The 17018-nt window shown below is 45.7% G+C and overlaps 1 protein-coding gene across 1 annotated transcript in view; it reads right to left on the bottom strand.

Moving 5' to 3' along the window:
• GRIN2B (glutamate ionotropic receptor NMDA type subunit 2B) overlaps positions 1-17018 on the bottom strand; it is a 375653-nt gene that overhangs the window by 37367 nt on the left and 321268 nt on the right. The window contains exon 9 of the mRNA XM_048499864.1: positions 11410-11639. Within this exon, the coding sequence (XP_048355821.1) occupies positions 11410-11639 (230 nt within the window). The remainder of the gene's footprint in view (positions 1-11409; positions 11640-17018) is intronic.

Raw genomic sequence — 17018 nt, 5'->3', positions numbered from 1 at the left:
AAGCACCACGGAACCAGCCTACCATCTTTATTTTCTGCACTGCAACAGGGCTGCGCCAAGTGCTTTGTCCGAGGCATCCAATGCAACGCCACAAAAGCGGGAGATCTGGGTCAGGGTGCTTTAGGATAGGGTTCGGTGGTAAACGCAGACTTTTAAGTGAGTTGCAAGGCTGTGTGACCCTCTTCGGGCCAGGAAAGGGGGGCCCCGGGGTTGGGGGAGAGTGGAGCTGTAGCCTTCGTGCGTAAGGGGTCTGTGAGAGCGAGAGTCGGTTCAGCGAATTGGGGTATAAAGTCACGATGAGAAATTAGCAAAACCAAGAAAAAAGATTGGAGCTCTTTTATGCGGTTGGTGAGGGGCAGGCCATTATGGAGGATCTGGCGTCAATCTTAGCAGGATCCATTTTCAAGCCCTCCGGCGAGATCCGGTAACCCAAATAGTCAATGGAGGTCTGGTGAAAACAGCATTTTGGAGAGTTTTGGCAAAGAGAGAAATTGTCGAGCAAGCCGCTTTCAATACCTCTCGAACCAATGTTTCATGCTCTTCTATGGTTTGTGAGTAAAACCCAAAACGCCATCTAAGTATACCAGCCAACTCCCCTTTCGGTACAATAAATCATGGAGAACTTCGCTGATAAGTGGGCCATAAAAGCCCAAATCGGGGGCCCCACTTAACCCTCGGAATGGCATTATACAAGCATTCAAACTGGTCCAAACTTTGTGTTAAACGCAGTCAAGTGTTCGATAGCCTTCAAGCAATTCTGACTCCTGTAGTAGAAAGCTTCTCGTAAGTCCAATTAAGTAAAAATGCGCCCTTTGCCGACTGCATCTTAAAAGGTCCTTTGATCAAAGGCAAAGGATATATTTATTGGATGCAGAGAGACCGCATTGAGACCTCCGACATAATCTGTGCAAAGCCGTGAAAGACCCATCTTTCTTTTTTACAAACAAAGCACGGGAGCAGCGTGTGTGTGTTTGGTAGCCCGCACGTATGAACTCCGCTGAAATGCGAGGTTCTTGTCCAAGAAGGCCACGGAGTTCCTTCTCCTCATTGGGGACTCATCTGCGGTAGAATTCTACCTTTGGGCAGTTGCGCCTCTGGTTTGTATAAACCGATTTTGCAGTCAGTGTCTCTGTGGGGTGGCAACTGATCGCATTCTTGCTCCTGAAAAAACTCTTGGCTAAATCATGATAATCGCAGGTGGGATGCCAATAGAATCGAGCAATCGCTTAGAAGAAGCCAGGGAGGGGGGTGTGTCAGAAGAAGCTTCCCTCCCGCTGGGTTGTTGGGTTTTCCCCCCAATTCATGTGTTCCACCGCAGGGAGGGTCAGTGAATTCTAAGATCCGTTCTTTCCAAATGGAACTTTGGTTCATGTAATATATAAATCCATGGTGCATGCCCAGAACTATGGAGTGTTTGGCCACTGGCGCCAAAATAAAACTAATTTTCTCCCCAAATGAGTCGGCGCAACGGAGGGAGAACCGGGCTGTGTTTTGAACTGGGCCGGTCCTTCGCTCCCGAGGGGGCTGCCGTCCATTTGAGTGAATGGTATGGGCTTAGCCAGAATTTGGTCCAGACTCTAGTCTCCTCTGCCACCTGGGTGCATGATAACACAGTGGGAGCAGCCACAGAATCCACAAGGGCCGAGGAGCTATATATGCGAAGTGTGTTTAGCGGGGAGTTGGCCAGAAACGCTTGGACAGGTAATAATGGGAGCTGCCTTCACTCACGCGTCAGAGTCGGGCAATCCATGTCCATGGGGCTGAAGAAAGAGCAAACAGCTGCTTCCCCCTCCTCTGGGTCGCCTTCGATGATCAGCTTTAAGACGCAGCCCAGCCGGAGGCGGCCCCGATTCATGCGTAGGTGGCTTGGCAGATGGAAGTGCCACGAAGCTGGAGGCCGCGTTGGTTTTGTTTCTTGGGGACAGTTGGCGGCCTTAGATGACCCTGGCCCTCCTCGCGCCCAGTAAAGACACAACCCCGAGTCGGGCGGCGGCGTTCAGAGGTGGTTTTACGGTAGGGGCGGCTGGGCTTGGCTTGAGTGGGCACAGTGGCGTGGTTTTGGGCGCATGGGCGGCCTCCGGCACGAGCGTATTCCAAACGAGACGCCACCTGGGACCCCAACTGGATCCAATCTGCAATAGTACGAGGAACCCGAATTAAAAACACCGCTTTCCGCGCAGCTTGCCGTCCACAGCATCCGAGAAGTATTCGCATTTCATGCGTTCAGGCCACTCAGGAGGAAGTCGAGCAGCCGCCGCACGTAAATTCACGGGCAAATTCTGCAAACGGGCGGTTGCCTTTGCTGGATAGTTTTGATGGTGCGGATAGCTTCATTCTCGGCGCCTGGATCTTGGAAGCGCTCTTAAGGCTTGGAGGAATGCGGGCACCGTCGCGGCGAGAAGTCTTCGTCTTGCAAATCCAAAAGAGTCACGAACCAATCGGCTGCTGCCCCATCCAGGACTGAGCCGATGTCCCGTATTTTTTCGCGCTCAGACCGGTATAAATCATCATAGTCTTCCAAGTGGGCATTGAGTTGCAAAATGAAGTAGGAAGTTTGGAAGCGGTCCCATCAAAACGGGCTGGTATCGGGGGCCGATAGTAGCCCCGTTCCACAACTCTTGGCGCCTGCTGGGGCGGCGGTTATGGGTTGAGCAGGTTGGGCAGGCAGCTGTTGTACGGGGGGGCCGGAATCGGCGCTGGCGGTGCCGCTGGCGTTTAGTGGCAGGACCCAGGTATCGTAGCCCCTGGCGCTCGGGCGTGGTCAGTAACAGCATAAACTCCAACTTGGGGCTTCCTGATCTGCTGCCCCTTAGCTCCCCTCCACCTCAGCCCGCTTCCTTTCCTTGCGGGTCAATGCATCCTGGTGCGCATGCAGAGCAGCTTTTTCTCGTTCCAATTTAGCCAGTTCGTCCCGTTTAATAGCTTCAGTGAGCTCGCTTTGCGTCGCGAGAGCCTGAACGCTTTCAGCGTTGCCGTTGTAAATCCAGTCTGGAGTGTTCCAGGACTTTATCATGGACCGACAGGATTCTGGAGCATATTGTCTGGCTGGAGCGCATCTTTGGCACGGTCCAACTTCGAAGTTGGACTTCTTTGCGATGCCGCTCCCCCCGGGTCCCGGGCTGCAGGCTTTCGCGCATCTTGCTGCGTAACTGTGCCCTCGTTCCTCCTCCCATAGCCCCTGACGCTCTTCCACGGGTCCATGCTTCTTGGGCATCCCTTTGCGAGTTAAGCCCCACTTCTTCATCCCAGGTCTCAGCCTTCGGAGGGAGAGGGAACAGATCCGGCTGGGAGTGCAGGCTTTCTTCGATTCTTCGCCATCTGGAAGCTGAGACATCGGAGACACCAGTGAGCCACCGGTGGTTCCCCGGAGCACCTCTAGAGTCGCGGCCGCTGGTCCGGGATCAGGGGGTCCGATCGGAAGGCACGGTACGGATACCCCTCCCAATCCCAGGTTTAGTCCCAGTATCCTTCTCGGACGGGCCCCAGTGCTATGCCACGGTGGTGGTTCTTTGGGAGCATCCACCAAAATACGCAGTCCAGGAATCGCCTCAATGGATTCCCTGGGGTTGCCACAATGAAAGCGTAGTCAGGCCCGGCCTCCTCCATGACAGGTTGCATCTACGAAAGGTTTGTAATCCACACGCAACGGGTAGAGATCCGATCCACAGGCGCTCGATCCATAGACAGCGCCCCAAACGGCTCATGGAAGTCCCCATGGTCGTTTCGTCACGACCCTCGCTCCAACGTGAGTAAAAGGAAGACTTCGTGCATGATATCGAGGGCGGGAAAGAGCCACCAGCGAATTGCTCGTTCTCCTGCCGGGTTCCTCCAGATCCAAAGGGAAAGGTCGGGAAGGAGCCCTCTTTGGGGGAGCTACCGCGACTCTTCCGCAATGTAACATTCAACCTCTCCATGTCAAGACACCAGAGGTCCACTGCACTAGGAATATAGATGAATTAAAGATTCCTGCCACAATGTAAGGAATTCCATAGAAGCAGAAATAAAAAGGAAGCTTTTTTTTGGGTGTAAAAGTCCCGTTTATTAAGACATCTTTAGAAAGCTCCACGTGACCACGTAGTGGCAGGAATGACACTTCCCGCCAGAAGCACAGGTTATAACACCATTCACCCCATCCCCCCTCCTGCTTCCCATGGGAACGGAGTCTTCATCTCCCGCGCAAAGATAAAGTCTCCGCCGATGAAGCTGGCCCATCGCCCGGGCTGTGGAATGCACTCAAGGTTACTTCACCATCAACACTATTGAATCCTTTACACTATTAGCTCCCATTGAAAACAATGGAGGATGGGGCACTCCCTTTGGGAGTCCATAGCTTTGGACCCCCTGGACCAAACTTCACAAAACCTGGGTGGTATCAGTAAGAGACTCTCCTGATGATATCTACCAGGTTTGGTGAAGTTTGGTCCAGGGCAGGGGTAGGGAACCTGCGGCTCTCCAGATGTTCAGGAACTACATCAGCTCCCATTGGAAACAATGGAGGATGGGGGCACCCCCTTTGGGAGTCCATAACTTTGGACCCCCTGAACCAAACCTCCCCAAACCTGGGTAGTATCATCAGGAGAGTCCCCCAAACAATCCCTGAAAGTTTGGTGCTGCTAACCCAAAAAATGCAGGCCAAAAACCAAAAAAGCACTAAAATGTTTTAAAAACCCACAAACGGGTGGGCGGAGCTTCGGACATGAATGGGGGGGTTCAAACCCGAGAACCCCCCCCCCTTACCTACGAGCATGTGCAGTTTATCAGTTGCATCAAACTGTTTCCTTGTATGATTAATTACAGGGGACAACACATGGGTAGACAATGCTAATGGTAAAATTGGTCAGAAGTCTCATCATAATCATATGTGCACCAGAAATATACAGAATCTAACCCAGCTCTATTCTTGTCTGGAGCACAGAAAAGCAGAAATATAATCATGTTCAGTCTTTGACTATTACATCTGAAGCATGAAAAAGGATGAGTACATCATTCACATTTTTCCTGATCGAAACTATGTGTGGGTTCAGTGTGGCAACTCCAGGCTCTTCAAGCAGAGTGGCTTACCTGGAAGTGCTGAAAGAGGGAGGCAGTGCATAGACTTTTGATGATACAGTAAAAGAATCCTACTCTTAACCTGATAACTCATAGGGCTGCATGAGAATGAAGGTCTTTGAACACTGGTACTTTGTCCACAGCTCATGAAGAGTCACATTCCCCATTACTATCACCCAAAGAGCCACCTGACGACTTATATGGGTGACGTGGGGGAAGGACTGGCAAAGCACTTGTCTTGTTTTCTGTACATCTCACTCAATTGGATCTGGCCCGTAGTTGCGTCATTCTGGGGAGAGAGGAAGAAACCAGATGTGGAAGTAAAGGACACTCAAGGTTCCCACTGCAGAACCTGCTCAGGTCAGACTGTGGGTGTTCTGAAGAGAAGCTCCAAGTCAGGGTGTTAAACCACCACCACCACCACACTGTGGCTAGCTTGTTCTTTTCCTGGGTGGCTGCCATGGCGGAAGTTTTAATCTCTCTTCTCTGTGGCGGGCCTGCTGTCTTCCCAGCAGCTGGCTAGGTGATAGAATGAAAGCACAGAGGTTGTGTCAGCAGGCTGTGGTAGAGGATGGGCCTGTTATTTCCATCCCTGACATGAGGCTTGCAGTTTACTTATCCTTCAGTACCACTAGCAGCAGCTGTTTCAAGGTGGGAATCACCTGCCAACCATAAGCCCTACTAGGCAATGGCCTTGTCCACATCCCTAAAACACGGGGCAGGTACAACAGTAGCGACTGTTGCTCAGAAGAGCCACAGTGAGTGTTACTGTTTTAGAGCAAGGGAGTGTCACTGAGGAACCAGGAAATGATCCTTCACAAGGGACCTGTTTCTCAGTTAATGTACATTGTCTTGCATTGAGGATACTGGGTTAGTCAGAGATTGGGAATATTGAAAAGGAGTTTCATTATGAGCATTCTGACCAAATGATAGTTTGCTTGCTGGGCAAGAAAACTGCAGATGTCATATGCCACTAAATAGGCTTCCAAGTGTGAGAGAGAGATCTGAGGTCATGGCACAAATCTGCACCACTACTACTGAGAAATATAGTCATTAGATTCTGGAAGAAAAAGAATTAGACTGCTAGGTAAGATGCTGAAGTTTAAGAACCCCCCCCCCCCCCAATAATAAATACATAAAATTATGGCATGTGCTGGCACAGGATGTGCTGATGGCCATGGGATTAGATAGCTTTAATAGAGGATTAAACAAATATGTGGAGAATAATCTACTAATGGCTATTAGTCATGATGGGGAGTGAAGATGGCATGGTACAGCTGAATCTCATCAGATCTCGAAAGCTAAGCAGGGCCACTACTTGGATGGAAGACTGGCAAGGAGGACTCTGCAGAGGACGGCAGTGGCACACCACTTCTGCTTCTCATTTCCCTTGGAAAGCCCTTCCAAGTGACGTGATGGCACATATTTATGTAGTCATGATACAGAGAAGAAACCTCCACATTCACAGGCAGTATTCCACTTGAGGACTCTGTCAAAAGGCATCAGCAATGAAAGGAGACACTGGCAGCAGATCTTTTGCAGCCAATGGCACAACCACTTCAGCTAACTCTGATTAGTACAGCACAGAAGAAGGCAATGGTAAACCACTTCTGCTCATCTCTTACCTCAGACCCCTACGAGATAGTCCAAAACAAAAACCAAACATGGAAAATGGAGCCCCCAGGGCACACAGCATTCAATCAACTACTGGGGAATAGCTGAGGATAACTGCAAATAGCTGTTTTCTGGACCAAAGCTGAAAAGATATTCAGCTGATGTGCATAGATACATAAAATATTGATGCATATAATAGGAACATGGAATGTGAAAAGTATGGATCAGGGGAAGCTCAAAATCATAAAACAAAAAAAGCAAACATTTGAACATAGCAATCCCTGGAATGAGTGAATTTAAGTGGACTGGATTGGGACATTTTCGGCCAAAAAATGACAAAGCACTTTGCTCTGAAAATAACAATCACAGAAGAAATAGAGTTGTTCTAATATCGAGTCAGGGACTATAATGCAAAGTCTGACCAAATGATATCCATCAGAATTTATAGAAAGCCTATCAACTTAACCATTATTCAAGTTCACACCCCAAGTGCGGATTCTGACAAGGGGCGTTTTCCCACTTACCTCGCCTCCGCCTTGCTGCATGCTTCTCTCATTTGTGGTGCGCGCCCCGGCTCTGCGCTCTGCGCGGGGTCATCAAAAGGCGCCGTTGCAAAGAGCGCCTGCAATAACGCAGGCTGAGGGGGCGCGACAGCAGCAGCGTCGGGGCGGCTGCGTTGTCGCCGTCCCTGTAGTGGGGAGGCGCAGGGGACCCCGCGCTACTTGTGCGCAGCAAAAGGTAAGTGGGAAAACGCCCAAGGAAGAACATGAATGCTTTATGCAAGTGTCCAGGAAGAAACTGATTAAACATCTAAACAACATGTGCTGATAATCACAGGTGACTGAAAAGCAAAAGCAGGGAGCTAAGAAGAATCAAATACTGTTGGCAGATTTGGGCTAGGGCCACAAAATATAGCCAGAGAGTGACTCATAGAATTCTGTGCAGGCAACAATTTGTTCAATGGGAACATGTTTCAGGGAACCAAACAGATGATTGTCTACATGGGCATCACCAGATGGCCTGTACAGAGATTAGCTAGATTACATAACTGGAAGAAGAAAATGTGGAAGCTCTATTATTTTGTCTAAAACAAGACCAGGAGCTGATTGTGGTAAAAGATTGTGGAAGTTGATTGTGGAAAAAACAATAATGCCAGAAAAAATTGAAGGCAGCAGGAAAAGAGGAAGACCGAATTCGTGATGGCTTGACTCAGTCATGGAAGCCCAGCCCTCAATTTGCAAGACCTGAACATCACTGCTAACAATAGAATGTTTTAGAGATCATTAATTCATAAGGTCACCATAAGTCGGAAGTGACCTGACAGCCCTTAAATCACGCACATTCCACTGAACACTTGTTTGGGGGGAAGAAAGGGAAGGGCCTACATGTCTTGCATGTCCGTTTCCATGAGTATCTGAAGAGCTACTGTTGCAGATGAAAAGTTGGGCTGGCTGACACTTCACTTGAACGGCTGGAATTCCTTTGCCACTATCACAGGGTTTATCTCTGGCAGTCGTCTCTTTGCCCAGCAAGGCCTTCCAGGTGCACTGCGACGCCTCAGGCAGCTTTGGATTTGGGGTGTTTTTCAAGGGCTGATGGTGTGCACAGCATTGGCCCAGATGCCGAACCTGCATGGCAGACATCTCTTTTCACCTTGCAGCTTTGTTCCAAAAGAATGGGGGTTTGCCTCTTGGAGTAGGGCATAGACATTTGGCTCCACAGCAGACAGTATTCTTTGTGTAATTGGTGGTCAGTTAAGGAGCAAGGAAATGTCCTTTTGCTCTTTGGCAGATTGTGCATCTGTTCTGGGGAGGAGGAGCCCATGTGCTGGCCCTCCCCATTACTGAGCAGGAGGCATAAGGAACCTTAGGAATGTGGCAAGCCTTGATGCTGCATGCCCAGGTGGGGGCTGCTAGCTGGCAGATTCATTCAAAGGCCAGTGTCCAAATGGTTCCCATGGTCTTTCCCCCAGCACTCGTCACTTGGGGGGGAGGCAGCAAGGGTTCCCTATGCTGCACCTCTGCCAGCATATCAATAAACAAGTGGCAGCCAGTTTTAATTCCACAATCAATTGCCTTGTGTTTCTCTGTGGGCTCTCTTCCTTCTTCTCCCCTCCTCAGGTGGCAATGGAAAACAGTCAAGGCCTTCAGATAATTTGCACAGCAAAAATAAATCATGTCGTTTATATGAAAAAAGGTTGGAGAGCAAACAGCCTGGGAGTGGGACCACAGACCAGCTGATGTGATATCACATCATAGAAAGAGAATAGATGAGAGTAATGTGACTTTACAGTTAAGGAAGAGTCAGAGTTACTGAATACAATATCAAACTCTTTCAATCACATGCTAAGAATTCTCCCCCATCTCATCACAAATGAAGCACAGCACACTGGAGGATTTCCACCCACCCTTTCTAAGAGGAGTCAATCAAGCCAAAAAGTCAGCATGTCTACTCTGTGCACATTTCTAGGCCTTATCTTCTTAAGGTACTGAAAAAAACACATCTGTACTCTCACTAATCCTGAAGAGTCCCATTACAAGTTTTTACCACCATTAATCCCTGCAGCATAGTAGAAGATAGAGGATCCTATGAGAGATGAGTCAGAGCTAAAGGACATCACAATCACACCAGTGTTTTAAGCTCTTCCACTTTGAGTAGAAATTTAAAGCGGGAAAATCCAGAAAAGGCAAAAATAGATCACACATCAATATCCTTAAACATTCATAGTTTTAGAACTAATCAGTCTATTTTCTTCTAGCAAAATAGCTTCTATTGGAGAGTGCAGGAAAATTAAAATTTAAAAAGTCTAAGTCAGAATGCACCCTGATAAATCTAAGCTTGTAACTCTTTGCCCTATCACAGACTTTCAATGTGAACTTGGACAAGTCTGTTCTATTTTTGTTACTTTCTAGCTGCTGTAGAACTTCCCTCTATTTAAAGTGCCAAAGCTCAGTAGGTTGAGACATCCAGATACAGAGAATTCTATGAAAAAAACCCATTGAGATAACTATGCACCTTTAAAGTTTACAGTTGAGGAATACCTTGAAGTACCTCAAAACATTTCATAGTGTTTTGAGAAAGGGATTGTGCTGCCTGTCACTTCATCAGTCCTGAACGTATTTACTAAAAAGCACATCTCATTGATTTTAAAGACAATGACTTCCCAGAAAGTATGCTTAGGATCATTCCTCCCCTCTGAGCAGGTACTTATCTTTAATGAGAAACGTACTGATTTGAAACAAGACTGTACAAGTATTTAAAGATAAGGATGTGCTTTTGCTAGATGATCAGTACAATGCTAAACAGAGTCACATCTTTTAAGCCCATTGACTTCACTAGCTTTAGAAGGGTGTTTAGGATTGCTCCAATGGACTTGGAATCTAGGACTTTATGAATTCAGGACTGATTCATCTGCAGCAAACTATACCCCTCCCCCCAATTACTTAACTCATTCAGACACATAGGTTCAGAGTACACATGTGATACAGTTGTTAGGGAGATGCTTGGGAGTGAAAGGAAATGGTTCAACATCCAAACAAGTAGTTTTGGGTAAATCACTGCCTCAGCCTCACTCCATCCAATTTGTGAAGAGAGAATCATATATAGAATAATAGTGATATGCCTCACCTAAAACTATAAAAACTGAATTACCAAGTAATAGATAGCTAAAACAAACAGGCAGAGTTCACACTTGCCCCAGACGGGAACCAAGGGGATCAACAATTTGTGTGTGTGTGTGTGTGTGTGTGTGTGTGTGTGTGTGTGTGTGTGTGTGTGTTGTGTGTGTGTGTGTGTGTGTGTGTGTGTGTGTGTGTGTGTGTGTGTGTGTGTGTGAGAGAGAGAGAGAGAGAGAGAGAGAGAGAGCATTTATGCACTTGTAGTCTGCCCCACAGTGAGTGTACAGTCCCATTAGGTCAGATTCTTGATTGCACACACATTTTCCTCCTCCTGGACCACGGTATCGCAGATCAGAGAAGCCCCATGGCTCCCAAAATGTCTTAAAGTGTGACTTTTCCCTTCTCTTCACTGAGAAAGTAGTGTGTGTTCAGCTCACTTTGCTATGCTTGATCCTCCCATCTTCCCCTGCCCACCCAACAGCAGTTCCTCCTACTGTTGGCCAGCAGAGCAGCCTGAAGGGTTTTCTTTTTTTTTTTCAAAGAGAGAGAAAAAGCAGCAGGCAACAAGATAAATGGTGGGTAAGGGAAATGGTGGCTGGCTTTGCAGCGGGAAAATCCCTAGTTAGCACTGAAAACTGCTGGAAAAATTCACTGAGAAAAAAAGAGCTGCAGGGTAAGTCTTGCATGCATAATAGGCCAGAGAGAGAGAAAAGGATTTTGAGGAAACTAATCTCTTGGTTCACAGTTGTCCATGATGCACTAACTTTGATGGAAGCAGGCCCATTCTATATTGTCTTGCTCAGTTAAGAAATATATATATTGATGTTTTATCAAGTGTTATTCAGTACTTGCAGCTCTCTGGGCAGCTTCTCAGATCTCAATAAAATACTATGGAAACATGCACATTATCCTCTGAGAAGTCTGGATCTCGATTATAACAATAAGAATAAACAACTTAAATGATTAGCAGAAAGCACACTTGTAACAATTTTTATTACTAACATCATCATCCAGAAATTGCACCATGGTTTTATTATTAATTGGCTCGATATGATGCAACTGAAATTTGGAAGGAAAGACAAGGCTTTCATGTTAAGAAAATTATGCTTTCAGGTTATAAATGCATTACCTTCTTGTCGCTCAGCCCAGACACCTGGTCCACATACTCTTCCTGGATCATAAAGGCAGCCAAATTGGCAGTGTAACTGGCCAGAAAGATGACAGCAAAGAAAGCCCACACAGACACCATGATCTTGCTAGTAGTTCCCTTGGGATTCTGCACTGGCACAGAATTGTTGAATACCAGGCCCCACAATAACCAGATAGCTTTGCCAATGGTAAAAGAAGGACCACCAGGCTCTGAAATGACCAAAGGATAAGCACAATTAGTCAAACAACTGCTGCTGTCTGAGGGCCTTTCTATGAGAAAATTATTTTAAAAACTGGATATACTTTTCTCTTATATGCAGTTAAGATGTCAGGTTTTGGCAACTAGGAGCATCTTATTGGTCATGTGCTGCTCCTCATTCCTTCCTTGGTTAACATTAACTCTCATTAGCAATGCATCTGAAAGTGCTAACCATAGTTGGGTTTGACCTCTGGTTTGGAAGCTCCGTAAATGGTGCCAATAGTTACATCACTTGAGATGTAACAGTGAATGACAGTTATTGCTAATTCTGATTTTTCAAGAAACAATTTCAACAAATAAGTTTAAATTAATAAGTTACCAAGGAAGGCAGAGAGGAATTCCCCTGACAATGACAGGAGTGAGGCAGTAGAAGAGTCCTACTGGATGGGGACATTATTCATCTTTATTGCTTCTAACAAAGCATTGGACAGGCACATGTTACCAATGAAGAGAAGAAACAGGAAGGACACAAACTTCAAAGAACTAAAGAACACATTTTTTAAAAAAAATCCTTCCCAAAAATGTTGGGCATTGCTTGTGCTTAGAACATTTTTTAAAAGAATATATAAGTGTTGTGTTTGGGTAATCCTCTAAAATAAAAAGTAAAAGTAGCCTCTCAAAAAGAAAAAAATGTAAATTTACAAAGCATATAAAATGATGTGAACAAGGGGAAGAGTGGTAATGTTGCTTATCACTATTGCCTGTGACACTATCCAGAGTGCCATAAAATTCACACAGCTGCCTTCCACATAGCACTTAAACATGTCATAGAGGAAAAAATGTCATTTTCCTTGCCACAAAACTGCACAGCTGGAATGAAGGACAATAGAGGAATTACCTTAGAGACAGCATGCCCAGTCGCCACACAGAAATGAGTAACTACCCTAATTTATTGTTCAAAAATCTCCAATACCCTAAATTCCAGTTAGAGGGACTATTAGACACAGGATATTTTGTACAGCAATCACCCTGAAGCAGAATTATAGCTGTGGTTCTACACCATACTTTCAAGAGCACTTCGTTCCCCTGCTAATCCTGCACTCTGGAATGGACCATGCACAAAGTGGCCCTCTGCAATCACTTAGGATGCCAAAGGTAAAAGGAGCCACCAACTGAGCTGCCTCGCATCCATTTGCCTGCAGTACTGTGGTATATCCTGGGAAGTACCCCTGGCTCCAGCGGGTAGTCAGCGTGGAGGGCAGCCTGGTCCTTTTCCTCCTTTCCTCCTTTCCCTTTGCTAAGTCTCACTTATGGGGAGTGTGCTGCAAGGGCCCAGGAAGACAGGCATTGTTGCATTCCTCGGCTGGATCATGCCCACAAATAAGGGCAGCATAGCAGGGAGACATCATGGGCACTCTAGCTTACTGTGCCCTAATGTAAGCCTAAGAATGTTTACTCATCAATAAGTCTCACTTCATGCAACAATAAGTCCTGCTTCATTACACTGAGAGGAGATTAGAGAAGCCACTTTGGGTCCCCACTGGGGAGAAAGGTGGGGTACACATGAATTAAAAAAATAACTTAATTAAGCTGTTTCTTTCCAGTCACTAATGCTAGAGAATGTGAGCCATCCTCTCTCTTCTCTTTCTCCCACCTCAATGACAGGTTCACACAGTCATTGCCTGTCCCTGCCATTGCCTCCCTCCCTCCTAGTAGTAGGGTTGATTAAATTAATAATTTCCATTTGCTTCCTTCCCCCTATCAAGCACTGGAGAAAGGCATACAATACACTGTCTACAGTTGCTTTCCCACCCCCACGGAAGTCAATCTCAGAATTCTTTTAAAAAGCCCTGCCACTGGCATTATTTAATACTATCGTCTTTAACAACACACAATTACAAGCTTATGCTTCCCTCCCTAAGGTCTTCTTAATTTAACATTTCCTGATCTGGTGCCACCCAGCCCCAGCCCTACCCCCCTACCCCCAGTCACCCAACACATGCTTGGCTGGCTCCTGCCGCTTTCCCAGCAGCATCAGGCTCAGCAGCCTGGGATCAGGGCAGGCTTTGGGGAACTTCTGTGTTCAACTGAGTGTCTCTCAAGCAGCCCAGACTGCTTTCTGCTGTCACAGCCTGTGCGCTCTGCCCTGCTCTGATCCATTCATTAATTATTCATTTCCACATGCAGTTTCCTATTTGCAGTCCTAATATTTGTTGTTATTTTTTAAAACTCATCTGCTGGAAGTGCTATTTCAGTTTAGCATACTTTAATTTTGAAAACAAACATTTATGAACTCTTGTCCCTGCACTGCCACATCCCCCCCCCCCTTTGCACTGTTGTAACTGGGATTCTATTGGGAAGGGACTGTGTTTGAAGGCACTGAGAATTGCCACTGCAACCAGAAAATGGCCTGGGCCCCACTAACTCAGCCACTTCTCCTGCCAAAAGTATCACCAGGGCTTTGGCATTCTACTCTCAACAAGTTATCAATGCTGTCATTTCATTCAGACGCCTCCCCACTCCCCGTAAAAAAAACCTGAGAGAATATGAAAATTGAATTGTAACAGTTTGTCAGCACCTTCAAGCAAATGCATGCATGGTGGCAGAGAAGAACCAGGACAGACTGTGGATCCCAGGGTGGGGCACAGTAAGGTGGAATGGTTCAAATTCCCACTAGCTGTAAAATCCAGCAGACACCAAATGATCATCTTTTAACTTAATCCACCTCAGTAGTGATGCTATAATACCACAAAGAGGAGCACAGAAAGGCAAAATGTTCCAGAAACTCAGATTTTGAACCGGGTTCCATTTTCCCTAGCTACTCCTCTGCCCAGAGGGGAGGGCAGAAGGGACTGCTGGTTGCCGGCTAGGAGCCCAGCCGGTGGGAGGGGGCGGGGTGGGCGGGGCAGGGCAGGGCAGGGCAGGGCAGGGCAGGGCAGGGCAGTGGAGTCTGCCGTCCCTGGCCTCGGAGAGCTGCTTTTATAAGCACTAAGGCCGGGGGCAGGGCTTGGGGAGACATGCTCACACACCCCGAACCCACCGCATTAAAAATCTATACACTATACACTAGCATCCTGTCTTGACAAAGACATCCATGTATCTTTCTCAGACTACAATTTTAGACTTCTGGAAGGACTCCCACGAATGAAATCTTATTGTCACCATGATTCCAACTTTATAATGAATTTTGGATCCATATTTATTGTTGCTGTATTCAAATATGTAACTACACAGGTTTATCTCTTTTTTTAAAAAAAAAAAGGCAGCTTTATGTCTCACAAAGTCCCTATGATCTGACCAGTTAGAATTGCCTTTGCAGTGAAGTACAAGTTAAAAAAGCGTTCCTTGCATTCTCTCTTTTCTGTTGTACATTTGCATATACCTAAGTTGAACTTACTGCACAGAGGCTATTAGCAATGCTTAATGCAGCCTTATACACCACAACTCCAGCTGACTTTCAATAAGAACTGAACGACTGTATCTGATGGCAAATCTGACTCCTATATATGCAATGCAGATGAGATAAGTTATTATGAGAAACATCCATTTTGCATTTCTTGGAGGTTTTTTTGAATACTTAACACTGAAGCATTTCATCAACATTTATTTTTGCATGCAAATTAATTTATCTCTGGTTTTATGCTTGTAATTTGCATTTTAAAAATTTGAAGATGCAAGTCAAGTTTTTTAAAAGGAAAGGAAAATGGGTAATAGGCTTGCACTTTAAATGTTAAATTTACTTCACAGTTATAAAAAGCATTGCTGAAAATGAAGTGTATAGCAGGGGTGGAATTATTTCACTCTTGCATAGGCTACTTTATTAATAGCATTTCTGTGGTCTACCAATTTATTTTAAATTGACAAAACAAGATGGCCTATTCAGACTCTCTTGACAGTTTAGGCACAACTATTCTGTGTTCTGTGCCTTCAAGTACTTTTGTTTTTGCATCAAAACATAAGTAATTTCTTGCCAAAACAGACAGAGGTTCACTTAGTCCAGCACTTTTTACAAGAATCCCAGCATCCAGGAAGTGCTAAGTGGTTCAATGGATATGGGTGAGCAGATCATCAGCAGACTTTCTGTGTACCCCTGGTCTCAAAAGCAATGAGTTGAGAATCACAAAAGTCTCAAAAGCAATGGGCTGAGAATCACATTACTATGATCAAGAAACATGTGATTCTAAAATACCCAATAAAAATATCCTGGACCAAATGATTTTCAGGAAATCTAGCCATTATAGCCTGGTGTTATTTAAAAGAGAACTGAAGTAGTACAAATGTCTTTGAAAATTTACTCTGTATGGACCTAAAAGGAAATCTTAAATGTAGCATCTACTCACAAGAAACTCTCCACCACCACTTTAGCTACATAAGTCTTGTACAATGCATGTTCCTTATAGCAACCTGCCTCAGAATTAAACAGGACTCCAACAACACTGTGGACTCTGGTTTAATTCTGCTGCCATTAGACTGACAAGGCTACATTTCTGGAATTGTCCTCTCATCATTTGACATGAAGACTCTAGAAGCCATTTATCATTCACATCTGTTCTGCCACCTGTACTAATTCTACATTAATATTTACAAGTCTGCTACATCCCCTTAGATACATGAATTGTCACATGTATGCTGTCCACAGCTAGCACAGACAACAGCCCCCTTCGGCAAGGCTGTATGTATGGCTCTGACTAAATTTCCATTACAAATCTCTCTCTCTCTCTTTTTTCAGGGCTTAGAAACTCAGTGGCATAACTCTGCTCAGGGCAAATTCAAAAAGCAGGGAAAGTGGTTTCTACACAAACATTTCAGTTCAAGCATTTTAACATTATCAGCCTGTGGACAAACCAGAAGGCCTCAGGTAGGGGGCCATTTCACAGCTTAATGAAGCTGAGGAGAGAGTACCAGGACCTTAACTGATATCCGAGCTCTATTCCTATGATATATATTCTGTGTCTGCCTTTGGCTCTTCTCTCATAAATCATCTGATCAAAGATAGAGTTGAGCTTTACATTCTTCACTCTCTGCTGCCCTCCTCTCAATTTCCTTCCCTTCCCTCAGTCTCACACGGTGTGAAAACCAACACCTAAACATTAACTTCTCTCTCCTTGGCAAACAGATGTGTTTTTAAATTAGAGGACAACTTATCTAAAGTCTATAGGAGTATCAGAATTTCGACAGGAGAGGCTGCTCAACTATTCTGCTTTGATTTTTTTCTTCAAAACTGGCTCCCTAAGCAGAATAATTTTCTTCATGCTTTCCATGCTTCTGACACACACATTACAATCTAGAGGTGAACAAATGACATGAGGGTTTAAGACTATTGCAAGGGGGCACTTTGGGTAATCTACGGCCCTTTCCGCACGGGCCAATAACAGCACCCTAGGGACGGC

The sequence above is a fragment of the Sphaerodactylus townsendi genome, linkage group LG06 (assembly GCF_021028975.2).
Source record: "Sphaerodactylus townsendi isolate TG3544 linkage group LG06, MPM_Stown_v2.3, whole genome shotgun sequence".
In the NCBI taxonomy this organism is placed as follows: domain Eukaryota; kingdom Metazoa; phylum Chordata; class Lepidosauria; order Squamata; family Sphaerodactylidae; genus Sphaerodactylus; species Sphaerodactylus townsendi.
The sequence above is the reverse complement of the archived record's forward strand: the minus strand, read 5'-3'. Positions and strand labels throughout refer to the sequence as shown.